The 14,141-nt window shown below is 39.7% G+C and overlaps 1 protein-coding gene across 1 annotated transcript in view; it reads right to left on the reverse strand.

Moving 5' to 3' along the window:
* Positions 1-3,507: 3,507 nt before the first annotated feature.
* Positions 3,508-14,141, reverse strand: part of LOC122560428 (uncharacterized) — a 200,925-nt gene continuing 190,291 nt past the window's right edge. The window contains exons 147-152 of the mRNA XM_087998069.1: positions 12,739-12,885; positions 9,379-9,512; positions 6,063-6,196; positions 5,312-5,406; positions 4,509-4,695; positions 3,508-4,386 (exon numbers count right to left, since the gene is read on the reverse strand). Coding sequence (XP_087854195.1) covers positions 4,283-4,386; positions 4,509-4,695; positions 5,312-5,406; positions 6,063-6,196; positions 9,379-9,512; positions 12,739-12,885 — 801 coding nt within the window. The 3' untranslated portion in view covers positions 3,508-4,282. The remainder of the gene's footprint in view (positions 4,387-4,508; positions 4,696-5,311; positions 5,407-6,062; positions 6,197-9,378; positions 9,513-12,738; positions 12,886-14,141) is intronic.

Raw genomic sequence — 14,141 nt, forward strand, 5'->3', positions numbered from 1 at the left:
GCTGGAAAATGGGAAGTCTTCAGAAATGAGATAACAAGAATCCAGAGAAAATATATTCCTGTCAGGGTGAAAGGGACGGCTGGTAGGTATAGGGAATGCTGGATGACTAAAGAAATTGAGGGCTTGATTAAGAAAAAGAAGGAAGCATATGTTAGGTATAGACAGGATAGATCAAGTGAATCCTTAGAAGAGTATAAAGGAAGTACTTAAAAGGGAATTAGGAGGGCAAAACAGGGACATGAGATAGCGTTGGCCAATAGAATTAAGGAGAATCCAAAGGGTTTTTACAAATATATTAAGGACAAAAGGGTAACTAGGGAGAGAATATGACCCCTCAGATCAGCAAGGCAACCTTTGTGTGGAGCCACAGAAAATGGGGGAGATACTAAATGAATATTTTGCATCAGTATTTACTGTGGAAAAGGATAAGGAAGATATAGACTGTAGGGAAATAGATGGTGACATCTTGCAAAATGTTAGATTACAGAGGAGGAAGTGCAACAGAGACCTATTTCTGTTCCTCTACCTCCCAGAAAGAATAGTACAAGCAGCAATGGACTCCTTCTTGACTGCACCAGCTCTATGGTAGTTAGTATCATATAATACAGAAAAGGCTTTGTGACCTATCAAGTCTGGTCCACCAAATACACTACTACCTGTACCAGTCCCATAGCCTTGAATGTTCAGGACCTGATCAGGTGTACCCGAGAACTCTGTGGGAAACTAGAGAGGTGATTGCTGGGCCTCTTGCTGAGATATTTGTATCATCGATAGTCACAGGTGAGATGCCAGAAGACTGGAGGTTGGCAAACGTGGTGCCACTGTTTAAGAAGGGTGGTAAAGACAAGCCAGGGAACTATAGACAGGTGAGCCTGACCTCAGTGGTGGGCAAGTTGTTGGAGGGAATCCTGAGGGACAGGATGTACATGTATTTGGAAAGGCAAGGACTGATTAGGGATAGTTAACATGGCTTTGTGCGTGGGAAATCATGTCTCACAAACTTGATTGAGTTTTTTGAAGAAGTAACAAAGAAGATTGATGAGGGCAGAGCAGTAGATGTGATCTATATGGACTTCAGTAAGACGTTCGACAAGGTTCCCCATGGGAGACTGATTAGCAAGGTTAGATCTCATGGAATACAGGGAGAACTAGCCATTTGGATACAGAACTGGCTCAAAGGTAGAAGACAGAGGGTGATGGTGGAGGGTTGTTTTTCAGACTGGAGGCCTGTGACCAGTGGAGTGCCACAAGGATCGGTGCTGGGTCCTCTACTTTTTGTCATTTACATAAATGATTTGGATGTGAGCATAAGAGGTACAGTTAGTAAGTTTGCAGATGACACCAAAATTGGAGGTGTAGTGGACAGCGAAGAGGGTTACCTCAGATTACAACAGGATCTGGACCAGATGGGCCAATAGGCTGAGAAGTGGCAGATTGAGTTTAATTCAGATAAATGCGAAGTGCTGCATTTTGGGAAAGCAAATCTTAGCAGGACTTATACATTTAATGGTAAGGTCCTAGGGAGTGTTGCTGAACAAAGAGACCTTGGAGTGCAGGTTCATAGCTCCTTGAAAGTGGAGTCGCAGGTAGATAGGATAGTGAAGAAGGCATTTGGTATGCTTTCCTTTATTGGTCAGAGTATTGAGTACAGGAGTTGGGAGGTCATGTTGCGGCTGTACAGGACATTGGTTAGGCCACTGTTGGAATATTGCGTGCAGTTCTGGTCTCCTTCCTATCGGAAAGATGTGTGGAACTTGAAAGGGTTCAGAAAAGATTTACAAGGATGTTGGTTGAAACTTTATTGCTGGAACAACACAGCAGGTCAGGCAGCATCCAGGGAACAGGAGATTCGACGTTTCGGGCACAGGCCCTTCTTCAGGCCTGTGCCCGAAACGTCGAATCTCCTGTTCCCTGGATGCTGCCTGACCTGCTGTGCTGTTCCAGCAATAAAGTTTCAACTTTGATCTCCAGCATCTGCAGACCTCACTTTCTCCTTTACAAGGATGTTGCCAGGGTTGGAGGATTTGAGCTATAGGGAGAGGCTGAATAGGCTGGGTCTGTTTTCCCTGGAGCGTCGGAAGCTGAGGGGTGACATTATAGAGGTTTACAAAATTATGAGGGGCATGGATAGGATAAATAGACAAAGTCTTTTCCCTGGGATCGGGGAGTTCCAGAACTAGAGGGCATAGGTTTGGGGCGAGAGGTGAAAAATACAAAAGAGACCTTAGGGGCAACTTTTTCACGCAGAGGGTGGTACATGTATGGAATGAGCTGCCAGAGGATGTGGTTGAGGCTGGTACAATTACAACATTTAAGAGGCATTTGGATGGGTACATGAATAGGAAGGGTTTGGAGGGATATGGGCCAGGTGCTGGCAGGTGGGACTAGATTGGGTTGGGATATCTGGTCGGCATGGACAGGTTGGACCGAAGGGTCTGTTTTCATGCTGTACATCTCTATGACTCTAAGTTATCAAGATGATAGTGTCAAAACAGGACAGACATTAAAACACTTAAGAGCAGTCTTAGACTGCCACCTAGTGTGAATGCTCAGTAACTGATTGGTTAATCTGACCATTCTCCTGAATTGGTAGGGGAGCCTATGAAGAGAAAAGCTTCTTTGCGCTTCACTTTGTTATTTTCTAAATCGTTCAAATGTGTTTCAGTTTCTGGTCTATGGTACTTTATGTTGTGCTTTGAAATGTATTCCATCCTTTTTGTGACAAGATTTTGTCTTTTGGGAGGAGGTGGTGTTGCAGTAGTGTTAGGAAAGGCATTCATTTCTATTATAGTAAGCTTGGAGAGATTTATTTCCCGATCACATGCCTATCAGGTCGTCTCTCAGTAAATCCACTCTATTTCCATTAATTGAATCAACAGAAGGACATACGGTATTTAAAAGTGTGTGTGGTGAAGAAGTGTCAACAACTGTTCTGTGTAAAAGAGCCTCCTAACATGGTATATATATATATATGAACAAACCATGTAAGGTATTTCTTGAACACATTTCTCTTGAACACGAGGCACAAACTAATCAAAATCTGTGGTACTTGAATTTTTTAAATGGTTTCAAGTTGCTTATATAATTCTTCTTGGCGATGTAACTGTTATATAGGCAACAACTAGGAGTGGCATGGTGGCTCAGTGATTAGCACCACTGCCTCACAATGCAAGCGTCTCTGGTTTGGTTCCAATCCTGGGTGCCTGTCTGTGTGCAGTTTGTATGTTCTCCCATCTCACAGTGTCTGTGTGGAAGGTGCTCCAGTTTCCTCCTGCAGGTTAGGTGGATTGGTGATGGGAAATTGCCCATAGTGTCCAGGGAGGTGCAGGTTAGGTGGGTTAGCCACTATAAATGTGTGATTACAGGGATAAATGGTGTCTGGGTTTGGATGGGATGCTCTTTGCATGGGTCAGTACAGGCTTGATGGGCCAAATGGCCTTCTTCCACACTGTAGGGATTCTATGAAGTGCAATGTGTGGATAATTTAAAGAAAACACAAGACAGAGGTTTAAGTCAATAGTTCAATTTATTTTTTTCATTTTAGTTTAGGAAAGATAAATGCAGTTTTTATATATGGTTGTCCTGAATTATTTAATTACCATTTAATGAGATTTAACACAAATGTTTCCATTGCTCTTTTAACAAAACTAGTAGTCACACTCATCCAGAACAAAAATAGTTATTTCACCAGGCACATACAAATTGTTCAAATATCATTTACTGAATAAAAATATATCAATATCTTAGTATCTTTCAGACTATATTAATACATTTTAAATATGAAATATGGCAAAGGAGTAAAAGAAGATATGGCGTTTGATCCAATGGAGTTACATTTCTCTCGTAGCTTCTTTCACCCACTGGAAGATAATCTATTTTGAACAATGAATTTATTCTTCAATAGTCTAAACGGCGTGCTATTCAAAAAGGTTTAACATTCTGATTTTTTTCTATCAATTCTTCAGTTTCTCCTTCAAATTTATGTCCCTTAGCATGATTTTCATGTTTCATTTGAAGTTGTATTCTGGCAATCGTTTTAATTATTACTAGGGTCCCACTTAACCAATACCTAATATGCAGAGCTGAACTTATATAGAATTTACTTTATAAGTTAAAATTTTATGTATATAATTTAAGCCATACAGTAAATGTCTGTGAGTGGTATACTCAGACTGTGTTTACATATGCTGGATGCATTATTGATTTATGCACAGAAATCATTGAATTCCTCACTGACATGGGTATTACAGATACTGCTGATGACAATAATTCTCTTTCTCTACTATAACAACCTTTGTAGTACAATGATTATTATGCTGATAGATAAAGACTGGATTGTACATAGAAGACAGTTCTTGTTGATAGAAGATGATGATGAATCTATTTCTAAAATCAAAACAAAAAGATTTTTAACTCAAATTATTCAACATGTTTTGAAAATCTCAAAATGCATTTCTGTTATCAGTAAATGTTATTAACAGAATTCCCTTATAAACAACTTCACTTACCTTGGATACTTATTACATCTGGAGGTATTATGTCTGGGCTCCCTCCTGTCAGGCCAATTTTCAGGCTCCTCACCTCACTTACTGTATGTTGACCAATCCACATTTGGACTAATGTGGAATTTTCAGCATCCTTAACAGTTTGAAGGTTAACTCCAAGCAAATTTCTCAAGTCACCAGGGCTGAGTGTCTGAAACAAAAAGAATTGTGTGCCACTTTAAGAAAAATGGTCACTTTTGTACCACACAACATACCTTATTGATGCTGCATAAAGTGCTGGAAAGTGACGAAATTGTGGGAAAGAACTGAAACTTAAAGAATAAAAATGATTTGCACTTCCATGAAGCATTCATGAACTCAGAATGTCCCATCATGTTGCTCAGTCAATTAAGTACAGCCTTCAAATGTGAATGTTGTCAGTTTATTGAACCCTAGTTTATAACTTAATCCAATTTTCACATTTACTATAATATGAAATGATTAATAAATGACATGACCAAATTAATAACGCTCATGCTTTTTGAGGCCATAATCTTACTCAATGCCACTCCACCACGTTTCACACCATCCTGTCACTTTTCTAATGGCTAGCTCTTGGTGTGGAATCTAGAAATGGTAGACATTTACTACTTAAACTGAGTAACAATTGTCTAAACTCTTGTCAAGAATGCTTATTAGCAGATTATTTGATTTTGAAAGTCACCACTGTACAAGGACAAGCTCCATTCTGTTCACCATCTCCTCCCAGCTCTCTCTCTCTATCTTGCACACATACACAAAAAAAAAAGTATTTTGTTTTTCCATACTTTTACTTGTTCAGGATTCAGTGTCAAGAATACACTAGGGTCCATGTTGATAGTGTCGGCAGCAAGAGTCCGTAAATCAGCAGTTGTTGCAGCAGCTTTAGAAGATGAAAATTAACTTGTTAAATAAAAATGACACTGTACTTTCCGAGCACTGACATCTTAAAATAAATACAACCTCCTGTGTGCAATAAGCTTCGGTAATACAATGATCATTATCAGTTCCTAGGTAACATTCTCTTCTCATACTGAGACAAATCTTATTTGTACTTGATCTGCCAGTTTTTATTTTTACAAGTGTTAATAAGAGGTAGACCTAAAATACCAAAACAAGGCACACAAAATTGAAATGCAGCAATTTTTTGGGAGATAGTACCAGTTCAATCTCAGACTACTTTCATTCTTAGTGTCTATGTCAATAGTCTGTCGGTTAAATCAGCATTTTACAAACAGCCTCAAGTAGATGTTACTCCTTAATTTGTTACAATAACTGTACCCGTGTAACTAGATAAGAATTAGGTAGAAGAGGGTTTTTCTTAAGAAAAGCAGCAGAATATTTCTTCTGCTTCAACGTCATATTCTGAGGAATTTCATACGTTCAATTTGTACTTCTACAAATTTTATTAGTCTTTTGCCAATCGTGAAAAAAGTCTTTTTTTATAAATCAGCCCTGAAAATTGTACAATTAAGTACAGAAAATAAATCCAGAATTCAAAACAATTTCTCTATTGCAATTTATTTCTGTATTACTTACCAAGGTATGTCTTCATCTGATTATAATAAATGACTGAATCAGAAGTTTGTTTCTCGATTATGCTTTTTGCTTTGTTGTATATTAGCGTTTTCTTTGATTGAGAGCATGAGGAAATATTCAATGTGGATGCGTTGCTGCGGGAAAATTGTTAGAACAGTCTGAGTTATTTTACTTATGGAAAGCAAGCAATATTGCATTCAACTAGTGTATTTTTCAAAGGATAATTCAGTGTCGGAGACCTGGGTACCAGTCTTAGCATTGCAAGTGGCCATGGTAGAAATGGGTCGATGTGTTGCAGTTTAATAGTATCTTAGCAGGTACCCAAGGCCTCAAAGCATTGGGAGGAGATGCTTAGATTTCCAACAATACTCAGGGAGATTACTTTTGGAATATTGTGTTCAATTCTGGTGTCCCTGCTATTGGAAAGATGTTGTGAAACTTGAAAGGGTGAAGAGGCGACCTAGAAGGATGTTGCCAGGGTTGGAGGGTTTGAGCTCTGCGGCGAGGCTGAATAGGCTAGGGCTATTTTCCTTGGAGTGTCGAAGGCTGAGGGGTGACCTTGCAGAAGATTATAAAATCATAAGGGGCATGGATAGGGTGAATAGTCAAGGTCTTTTCCCAAGGGTAGGGGAGTCTAAAATTAGAGGGTATAGGTTTAAGGTGAGAGGGGAAAGATTTGAAAAGGGCCAAAGGGACAACATTTTCATGCCAAGAGTGGTTCATGTATGAGTCATAGAGTCATAGAGATGTACAGCATGAAAACAGACCCTTCAGTCCAACCTGTCCATGCCGACCAGATATCCCAACCCAATCTAGTCCCAACCGGCCCATATCCCTCCAAACCCTTCCATTCATATACCCATCCAAATGCCTCTTAAAGGTTGTAATTGTACCAGCCTCAACCATATCCTCTGGCAGCTCATTCCATACATGTACCACCCTCTGCGTGAAAAAGTTGCCCCTTAGGTCTCTTTTGTATCTTTCATCTCTCACCCTAAACCTATGCCCTCTAGTTCTGGACTCCCCGATCCGGGAATGAGCTCCCAGTGGTGGTGGAGGCTGGTACAATTGCAATGTTTAAAATGCATCTGGATAGGTATATGAATAGGAAGGATTTAAGGGGCTATGGGCTAAATGCTGGCAAATGGAACTATAATTGAGAATATCTGGTTGGCATGGATGGGTTGGAACGAAAGGTTTGTTTCCATGCTGTACAACTCTATGGCGCTATGATTGTATTAGCTGGCCTAAGATTTTGGATCACTGAGAGAGGTATTTTGAAAACAAGAAGGTTTGTAGTGGATGTTCTTAAGGTCAGATTGAAGAATGTATTAAGAGTATCACATAGAACAAGGGAACACTTGGATTTATGGTTGTAGGACTTAAAAAGCTTGAGGAGGGAAAATTGTTAAAAAGAAACAGTGATACTCAGAAATGAATGTACTGCAACGTAATTCCATGGCTTATAAGATGCAGTGGAGCCGAGTTCAGCATTCATAGGTTTTCCTGGTGTTTCCTTTTGGATTGGCTGGGGGTTTGGTACATTAAGAGTTTTTGAAAGCTCTACTGGAGTTAACACTCCTGTTGAGGAGGGATGGCCATTAAAATGAACTCCAAACTACCATCATTCCCGTTCAAATGATCAACCTGCCCCAACTGTACTTCCACATTATACATCTTTACCAGTACTTTGCCCATCATTTATGGTCCTATTACGCCTGATTTTTATGTCCTTATTGTCAAGTACTTAAATCCATTTGTTCAAGTTAAGGTACTTCAAATTACTGGCTAGGAATGTGGAATTCTCTCATCAAGACTGCTAGGATAGTTTACAAATACAATAGCAAGCTTGCAGAGTTATTTAATTATTTGTAAGTTTGCAAAAAAAACTCCTAAAATGTTGAAGTTTTTGTACCAAACAAAACATTACACCTTAAAAAATGCTGAGGAGGGATTTGTTCTTAATTGAATCTCAAACAATAATCAATGAAAACAAATTTTCTCTAAACAGTCTGTTAACTGGATGAAAATATTTACAGCCAATTTAGTCTCATCCAAATAAGTTTCATATTCTACCCTTATTTTTAGATATTATTTTCATTCTCTCCAATTATTTGTTGTCTAGGGAAAAAGAAATAGGGCAATGTAGTTGCTGGTAAAACGAAAAACAGTTCACCACATTGACATTGAGTTAGAACAGTCAGATAGTATTGTACCAACAGTGGTGGGAGATTGTAATTACAGACAATTCTACAGAGAGAGTTTCATTAGAAATGGGGACATGTGAGATTAAAACAAATATTTGTGCAGTCATCACTTTTTACATATTCATTTCCATTGCATCTTCAATGGATTGCTAAATTTTTAAACAGAATTATGTTATTTACATGTGACAGCATTTGTTGTGCATCTTTCTGTGTTGTGTTGAAACAGGCCTTTAAGGGAATTAAAATCTAACTGAAGCAAGTAGACCTCAAGACTAATTCAAAATTATATTTTCTTGCTGAGAGCCTTTGGAGAATTGGAAAGTGATTGCAAATTTCCAGGCCCTTATTGAAGGGAATCAGTGCAAAAAATGAGTTCCTGTGTGGGTTAGCACTGAGACATTTACATGGTGTGATGATGCTGTGGCCTTAAGAGGTTATTTTGTCCTGCTGTTCTTTGAAGAGAGAGATTGAATAAGAGGTGCTGAATACTCTGTGGCAACATAAACAGGTTGTAAGGCTTTAGTTTCATTTTTAAAGTTGGAACAATAGAAGCAGTAGCCTGCTCTCTCAGACCAGGACTTCTCATTTTACATTTTTTAAGCTTTAAGCAGTTGTTGTTGAAGTTTCAACAGAGCTGTTCCTGTTGTGGGCATGAAGATTTGGAAGCTGGTTTTTGATTACAGCTGAGTGTTCTCTTCCTAAGCTGCTAGATTGCAGGTGAGACAAAATTGGTTTTCTGAATTTGTCTTTTTGCCAAAGGGGGTCTTTATGGGATGTTACTATATTGGAACAGTTTATTAGTAATAGTTACTGTATCTATTATTCTGTTCGGTTTTCTAATAGAGTTATGTTATTCCAAATTCCTCTTTTTTTGTTTGTATTTTAACTACAGTGTTTAAATAAATTGTGTTTTGCTTAATGTTGAGTAGTTTGAGCGCTCACATTGCATCTGGAACAGGCACTTCACATTTGCCTTTAAAAATAAGAAAAAGCTAGGGCTAGGCTACCTGCTTAAACTATTTTGAGGGTGTCTGGCCCCTAACAACGGCCACATAAACACAGAATACAGGTAACTAATTCACAGCATCCTGGACATAAGGAACACTTACCTGATTTCAGTGGCGCTGATTGCCTGGATTTGGCTTTCATCAAGAAGACACAGCACATTTCCACCAATCAAATTCAACACATTTGCATCTAACACTCCACCCGCTTCCAAGTACCTTGAAACAATTGCTTTTCTCTGCGTATTAGAGCGACAGAATGTTAAAAGCATGACTGTAGTCACAGCAAGTAATCTTCTATCAAAGTGAATTTCCCATGACAAAGATTTCAGTGTATTTTAATTTATTCTTTTTGGTTAGTATTTAATTTATCATTTTTTTTTTCATTTTTCAGTACCAGAGAGTATTCAGTTATGACACTTTGTTAGTACAACGGTATCTGTTATTGCAGAATCAAGACTGCCTTCAGTGTGTTCTGTTTAATGTCTAACCTCAATCTCAAAGCTTAATTAGGAGAACACCTTCTTTTCACTTTGCAGCAAATCTGAATGGCCTGTTCAGTTGAGATTATCAACTTATAGTAACTGTGAGTTCAATATCTGCACTCGCTGAGTTGGGTGAGCCAAATATTTCACAAAGAATCTTTCGACTAGATTTGAGTTCTGATCTTAGGGATAATTGCCCAGGTATTCTGATGATGTTATGAAACCTTTTTTTTAAATTCATTCTCTAGACGTGGGCATCGTTGGCTGAGCTAGCACTTATTGTCGATCCATAAATGCTCAAGGAGGTGGTGTCTTCTTGAAATGTGACAGTCTGTAGGTAGATCCACATTGCCATTCGGAAATGCGTTTCAGGATATGACCCAGCGACAGTGAAGGAACAGCGATATATTTCCCATGTAAGGATTTTAAATTAGATTAGATTCCCTACAGTGCAGAAACAGGCTCTTCAGCCCAACCAGTCCATACCGAACCTCCAAAGAGTAACCCACCCACACCCATTTCCCTCTGACTAATGCGCAATGGGCAATTCACCTGACCTGCACATCTTTGGATTGTGGCAGGAAACCTACATAGACACAGGGAGAATGTGCAAACTCCACACAGACAGTCGCCCAAGGCTGGAATTGAACCTGGGACCCTAGTGCTGTGAGACAGTAGTGCTAATCACTGAGCCACCGTGCCGCCCCCAGATGGTGAGTGGTTTGGAGAGGAACTTGTCGGCTGTGTATTTCCCTCGTATCTGCTGCCCTTGTCCTTCTGGTAGTAGTTGTGGGTTCTGAAGGTGCTGTATGAGGAGCCTTGGTGAATTTCTGCAATGCATCTTGTAGATCATACATGCCACTGCTACACAGTCTTGGTGGTGGAGTGAGTGAATGTTCTGGGTATGGTGCCAATCAAGTGGGCAGCTTTCTCCTGGACAGTGTCAATATCTATGAGTGTTGTTGGTGCTGCACTACTGCAGACAAGTGGAGAGTATTTCATCACACTCCTGACTTGTGCCTTGTAGATGGTGGACAGGTGTTAGAGAGTCAGGTGGTGAGTTACTTGCTGCAATATTCCTAGGCACTAACCTGCTCTCGTAGCCACTGTATTGATGTGACTAGTCCAGTTAAATTTCTGGTCAGTGGTAACATCCAGGATGTTACACAGTCGGGATTCAGTGATGCCATTGAGTGAAGGAGCAATAGTTAGATTCTATCTTATTGGACATGGTCATTGCTTGGTACAAATGTTATTTGCCACTTGTTAAAGTGAGGACTGCAGATGCTCGAGATCAGAGTCAAAATGTGTGTGCTGGAAAAGGTCAGGCAGCATCCGAGGAGCATTAGAGTTGACGTTTTGAGCATAAGCTCTTCACTGGGAATGTAAATAGAATTATGTTATTGGTCCAAACCTGGATATTGTCCATTTCTTGCTGTATGTAGCCCTGTACTGTTTAATATCTGAGGAATTGCAAATGGTGCTGAACATTGATGTTTGCACCATGAACATTCTCACTTCTGACCTTATGACAGAGGGAAAGTCACTAATGAAGCAGCTGAAGATGGTTGGACGTAGGAGACTACCCTGAGGAATTCCCACAAAAATGTTCTGCAGCCCTGGAATTTAGCTTTTTTTGTCCATGTTTAAACCAAGGTTGTAATGAGGTCAGGAGTTGAGTGGCCTTGGCAGAACCCAAACAGGGCATCACTGAGCAGGTTATTGCTGAGTAGGTGTTGCTTGATAGCACTGTTGATTGATGGTGAAGTAATTGGCTGGATTGAATTTGTCCTGCTTTTTGTGTACAGGACATACCTAGACAATTTTTCACATTGTTGGGTAGATGCTAGTGTTGTAACTGCACTGGCTCAGCTTAGGTAGGGGAGCAGCAAGTTCTGGAATAAAAGTCTTCAGTACGATCAGAATGATATCAGAGTCCATAGCCTTTGCAGTGTCCAATGCCTCCAACCATTTCTTGATTTCACGTGGAGTGAATCGAATTGGCTAAAGAGTGGCATCTGGGATGTTGGGGACCACTGGAGGAGACCAGATGAATCATCCAGTTAGCACTTCTGGCTGAAGATTGCTGCGAATGCTTCAGCCTTACCTTTTTCACTGATGTTGTTGTGGGTCGGAGACAAGTGGGCAATAAGAGGAAACGGTAGGTGAAGGAGTTTGGGTGCCATCTCGGTGAGATACCAGAGATGTGGATGACTGCTTATGCTTGGCTTGAGGAACTAACAAGTTGGGAAAGAGGGACAGTGGTTGGTGCCAGTTTGGAATGTGGGGAAGGAGGGTGTTGGATCCAGCTGGGTTGAGTTTAGTAGTTCAGTTTAATAGATATCCAGGAGTTGAAGCAGATTTCTCTAATTCACACTCAACTGTTAAATTTGGCTGAATTGGAACTCTCCAACATCCCCAAAATTATGGTACTTTCTTGGAGGGTTCCAGACACTGGGGAGTTGCCCATTGGAATTTTCAACTTCCTGGACACTTCCTGCAAAGTCAGCTGCTACCTCCAGATGGTACTAATGTACAACATTGGTTTACACTTCTCTTACAACTATCTGGCCATTGGAATATCTGGGGCAATAAATTGAAAGCTCTATCTACAAAATCCACGTTTCCATTTTGGGAGCAGCCTTTTACAAGGAGTAATTTTAAAAGGAGCAAAATTCCCCACAGTAACCATTAGGCCGTTATAAAACAGTTCTCCATTATGGGATGTCAATAAAAATGATAATTAATGTTTTCAACTGTAATCCTCTGTTAAATATTGAAAGAAAACAAAGAAATGTCAGTCTAATATCAATCCAACTGACTCTATTGCAGACTTGTCTTCTGCCCTATATTTCCCCATATTCAGAAACAAATTAGATCCCAATCCAGACCGTCTGAGTTTAAAGTCAGACTCTCTTTCAACCAAGACAATCCCTCAACTTAATTATTTTTGTTAAGAATTTCTTTTGAGTTGCTATACCGCGATATCACTCTGGCTGTTTGGCAGTAGAGCAGAAACAGTTTCCACTTTGGTTATATTCCAAGTGCTGATCTCTGTGGAGTTGTACACCACAGCAATGAATCCCAGCAGCTGAATTTTCTCTTCTGGTAGTCCGGCTGGATAAATCTGTTTCAGAAATATTCAGGGTTAGAAAATGTAAACAGAAAATGCTGGACAAAGATTAGCTAGCTTCTAATGTTTTAGGTCTGTGAGCATTTATCAAAATGATTAAGTCAGATAAAAATTAGAGATGAATTATAACATTTGTTAACATTGTGCATGATTAAGAAAAAAGTAAGGAACTAAACATTGATCGTTTTCTATCGAGTCATAAAGCATGGAAACAGACCCTTCCATCCAACCAGTCCATGCCGACCATAATCCCAAACTAAACTGGGCCCACCTGCCTGCATTAGGCCCATTTCCCTCCAAACCTTTCCTTCTCATGTACTTATCCAAATGTCTTTTAAAATTTGTAAATGTACCCATATCTACCACTTCCTCAGGAAGTTAATTCCACAGACAGTCCAAAAGGTTTTATATTTATTATAATTTGCACAAGGAGGCAATTGATTAGGATCTTCCAACAGATTTGGCTAATCTATTGATTTAAATTAGTTGGAAAATCCACTCATGCCCTGGCAGGTTGTTGAGGAGTCTGTTGACCAGGGAAATTCTAGCTTTCTTGCAAGATTTCTGGGCAACTCTGGATTTGGAACAAAAATTGTAAAGATTGATGCAGGACATTCAGCCCATTGAACCTGTTCCTCCATTCCATGGGATTATCTACCTCATTGTCACTTTCCCACGTTATCCACATATCCCATGATCTCACTAGTCTCTAGAAACATATTGATTTCAGTCTTGAACACGCTCATTGATTGAACTTCCATAACCCTGCAGGGTAAAAAATCTGAAAGGTTTATCACCTTCTGTGTGAAAAAAAGCTCTCTTCACCTCAGTCTTAAATGGCCTATCCCTTATCCTGAGACTACATCCCCTGGCTCCAGACACACTAACCAAGGGAAACATCCTATACACACCCATCCAGTCACACGCTGTAAACATTTTGTAAGTTTCAATGAGATCACCTCTGATTCTTCACAACTCTTGAGAATTCAGGCTCAAAAAAGCCTTATTCTCTCCTCATAAGAAAAACTAGCTTTCTTTATATTTGTTCAGGGTATCTGGGCATCGCTGGCTTTACCAGCATTTATTGCCTATCCCTAATTCCCTAAAGGACATTCCAGATTGAACCATATTGGTATGGGTCTGCAGTCACATGTAGACCAGACCAATTAAGGGTAGCAGATTTCTTTCCCTAGTGAACTAGGGATTATTTAATGATTATTGACAGCGGTAACATGGTTGTCTGCTCCAGA

Source organism: Chiloscyllium plagiosum, unplaced genomic scaffold (genome assembly GCF_037043375.1).
Source record: "Chiloscyllium plagiosum isolate Xiang-an unplaced genomic scaffold, Cpla_swu_hap1 HiC_scaffold_20, whole genome shotgun sequence".
Classification (NCBI taxonomy): Eukaryota; Metazoa; Chordata; class Chondrichthyes; order Orectolobiformes; family Hemiscylliidae; genus Chiloscyllium; species Chiloscyllium plagiosum.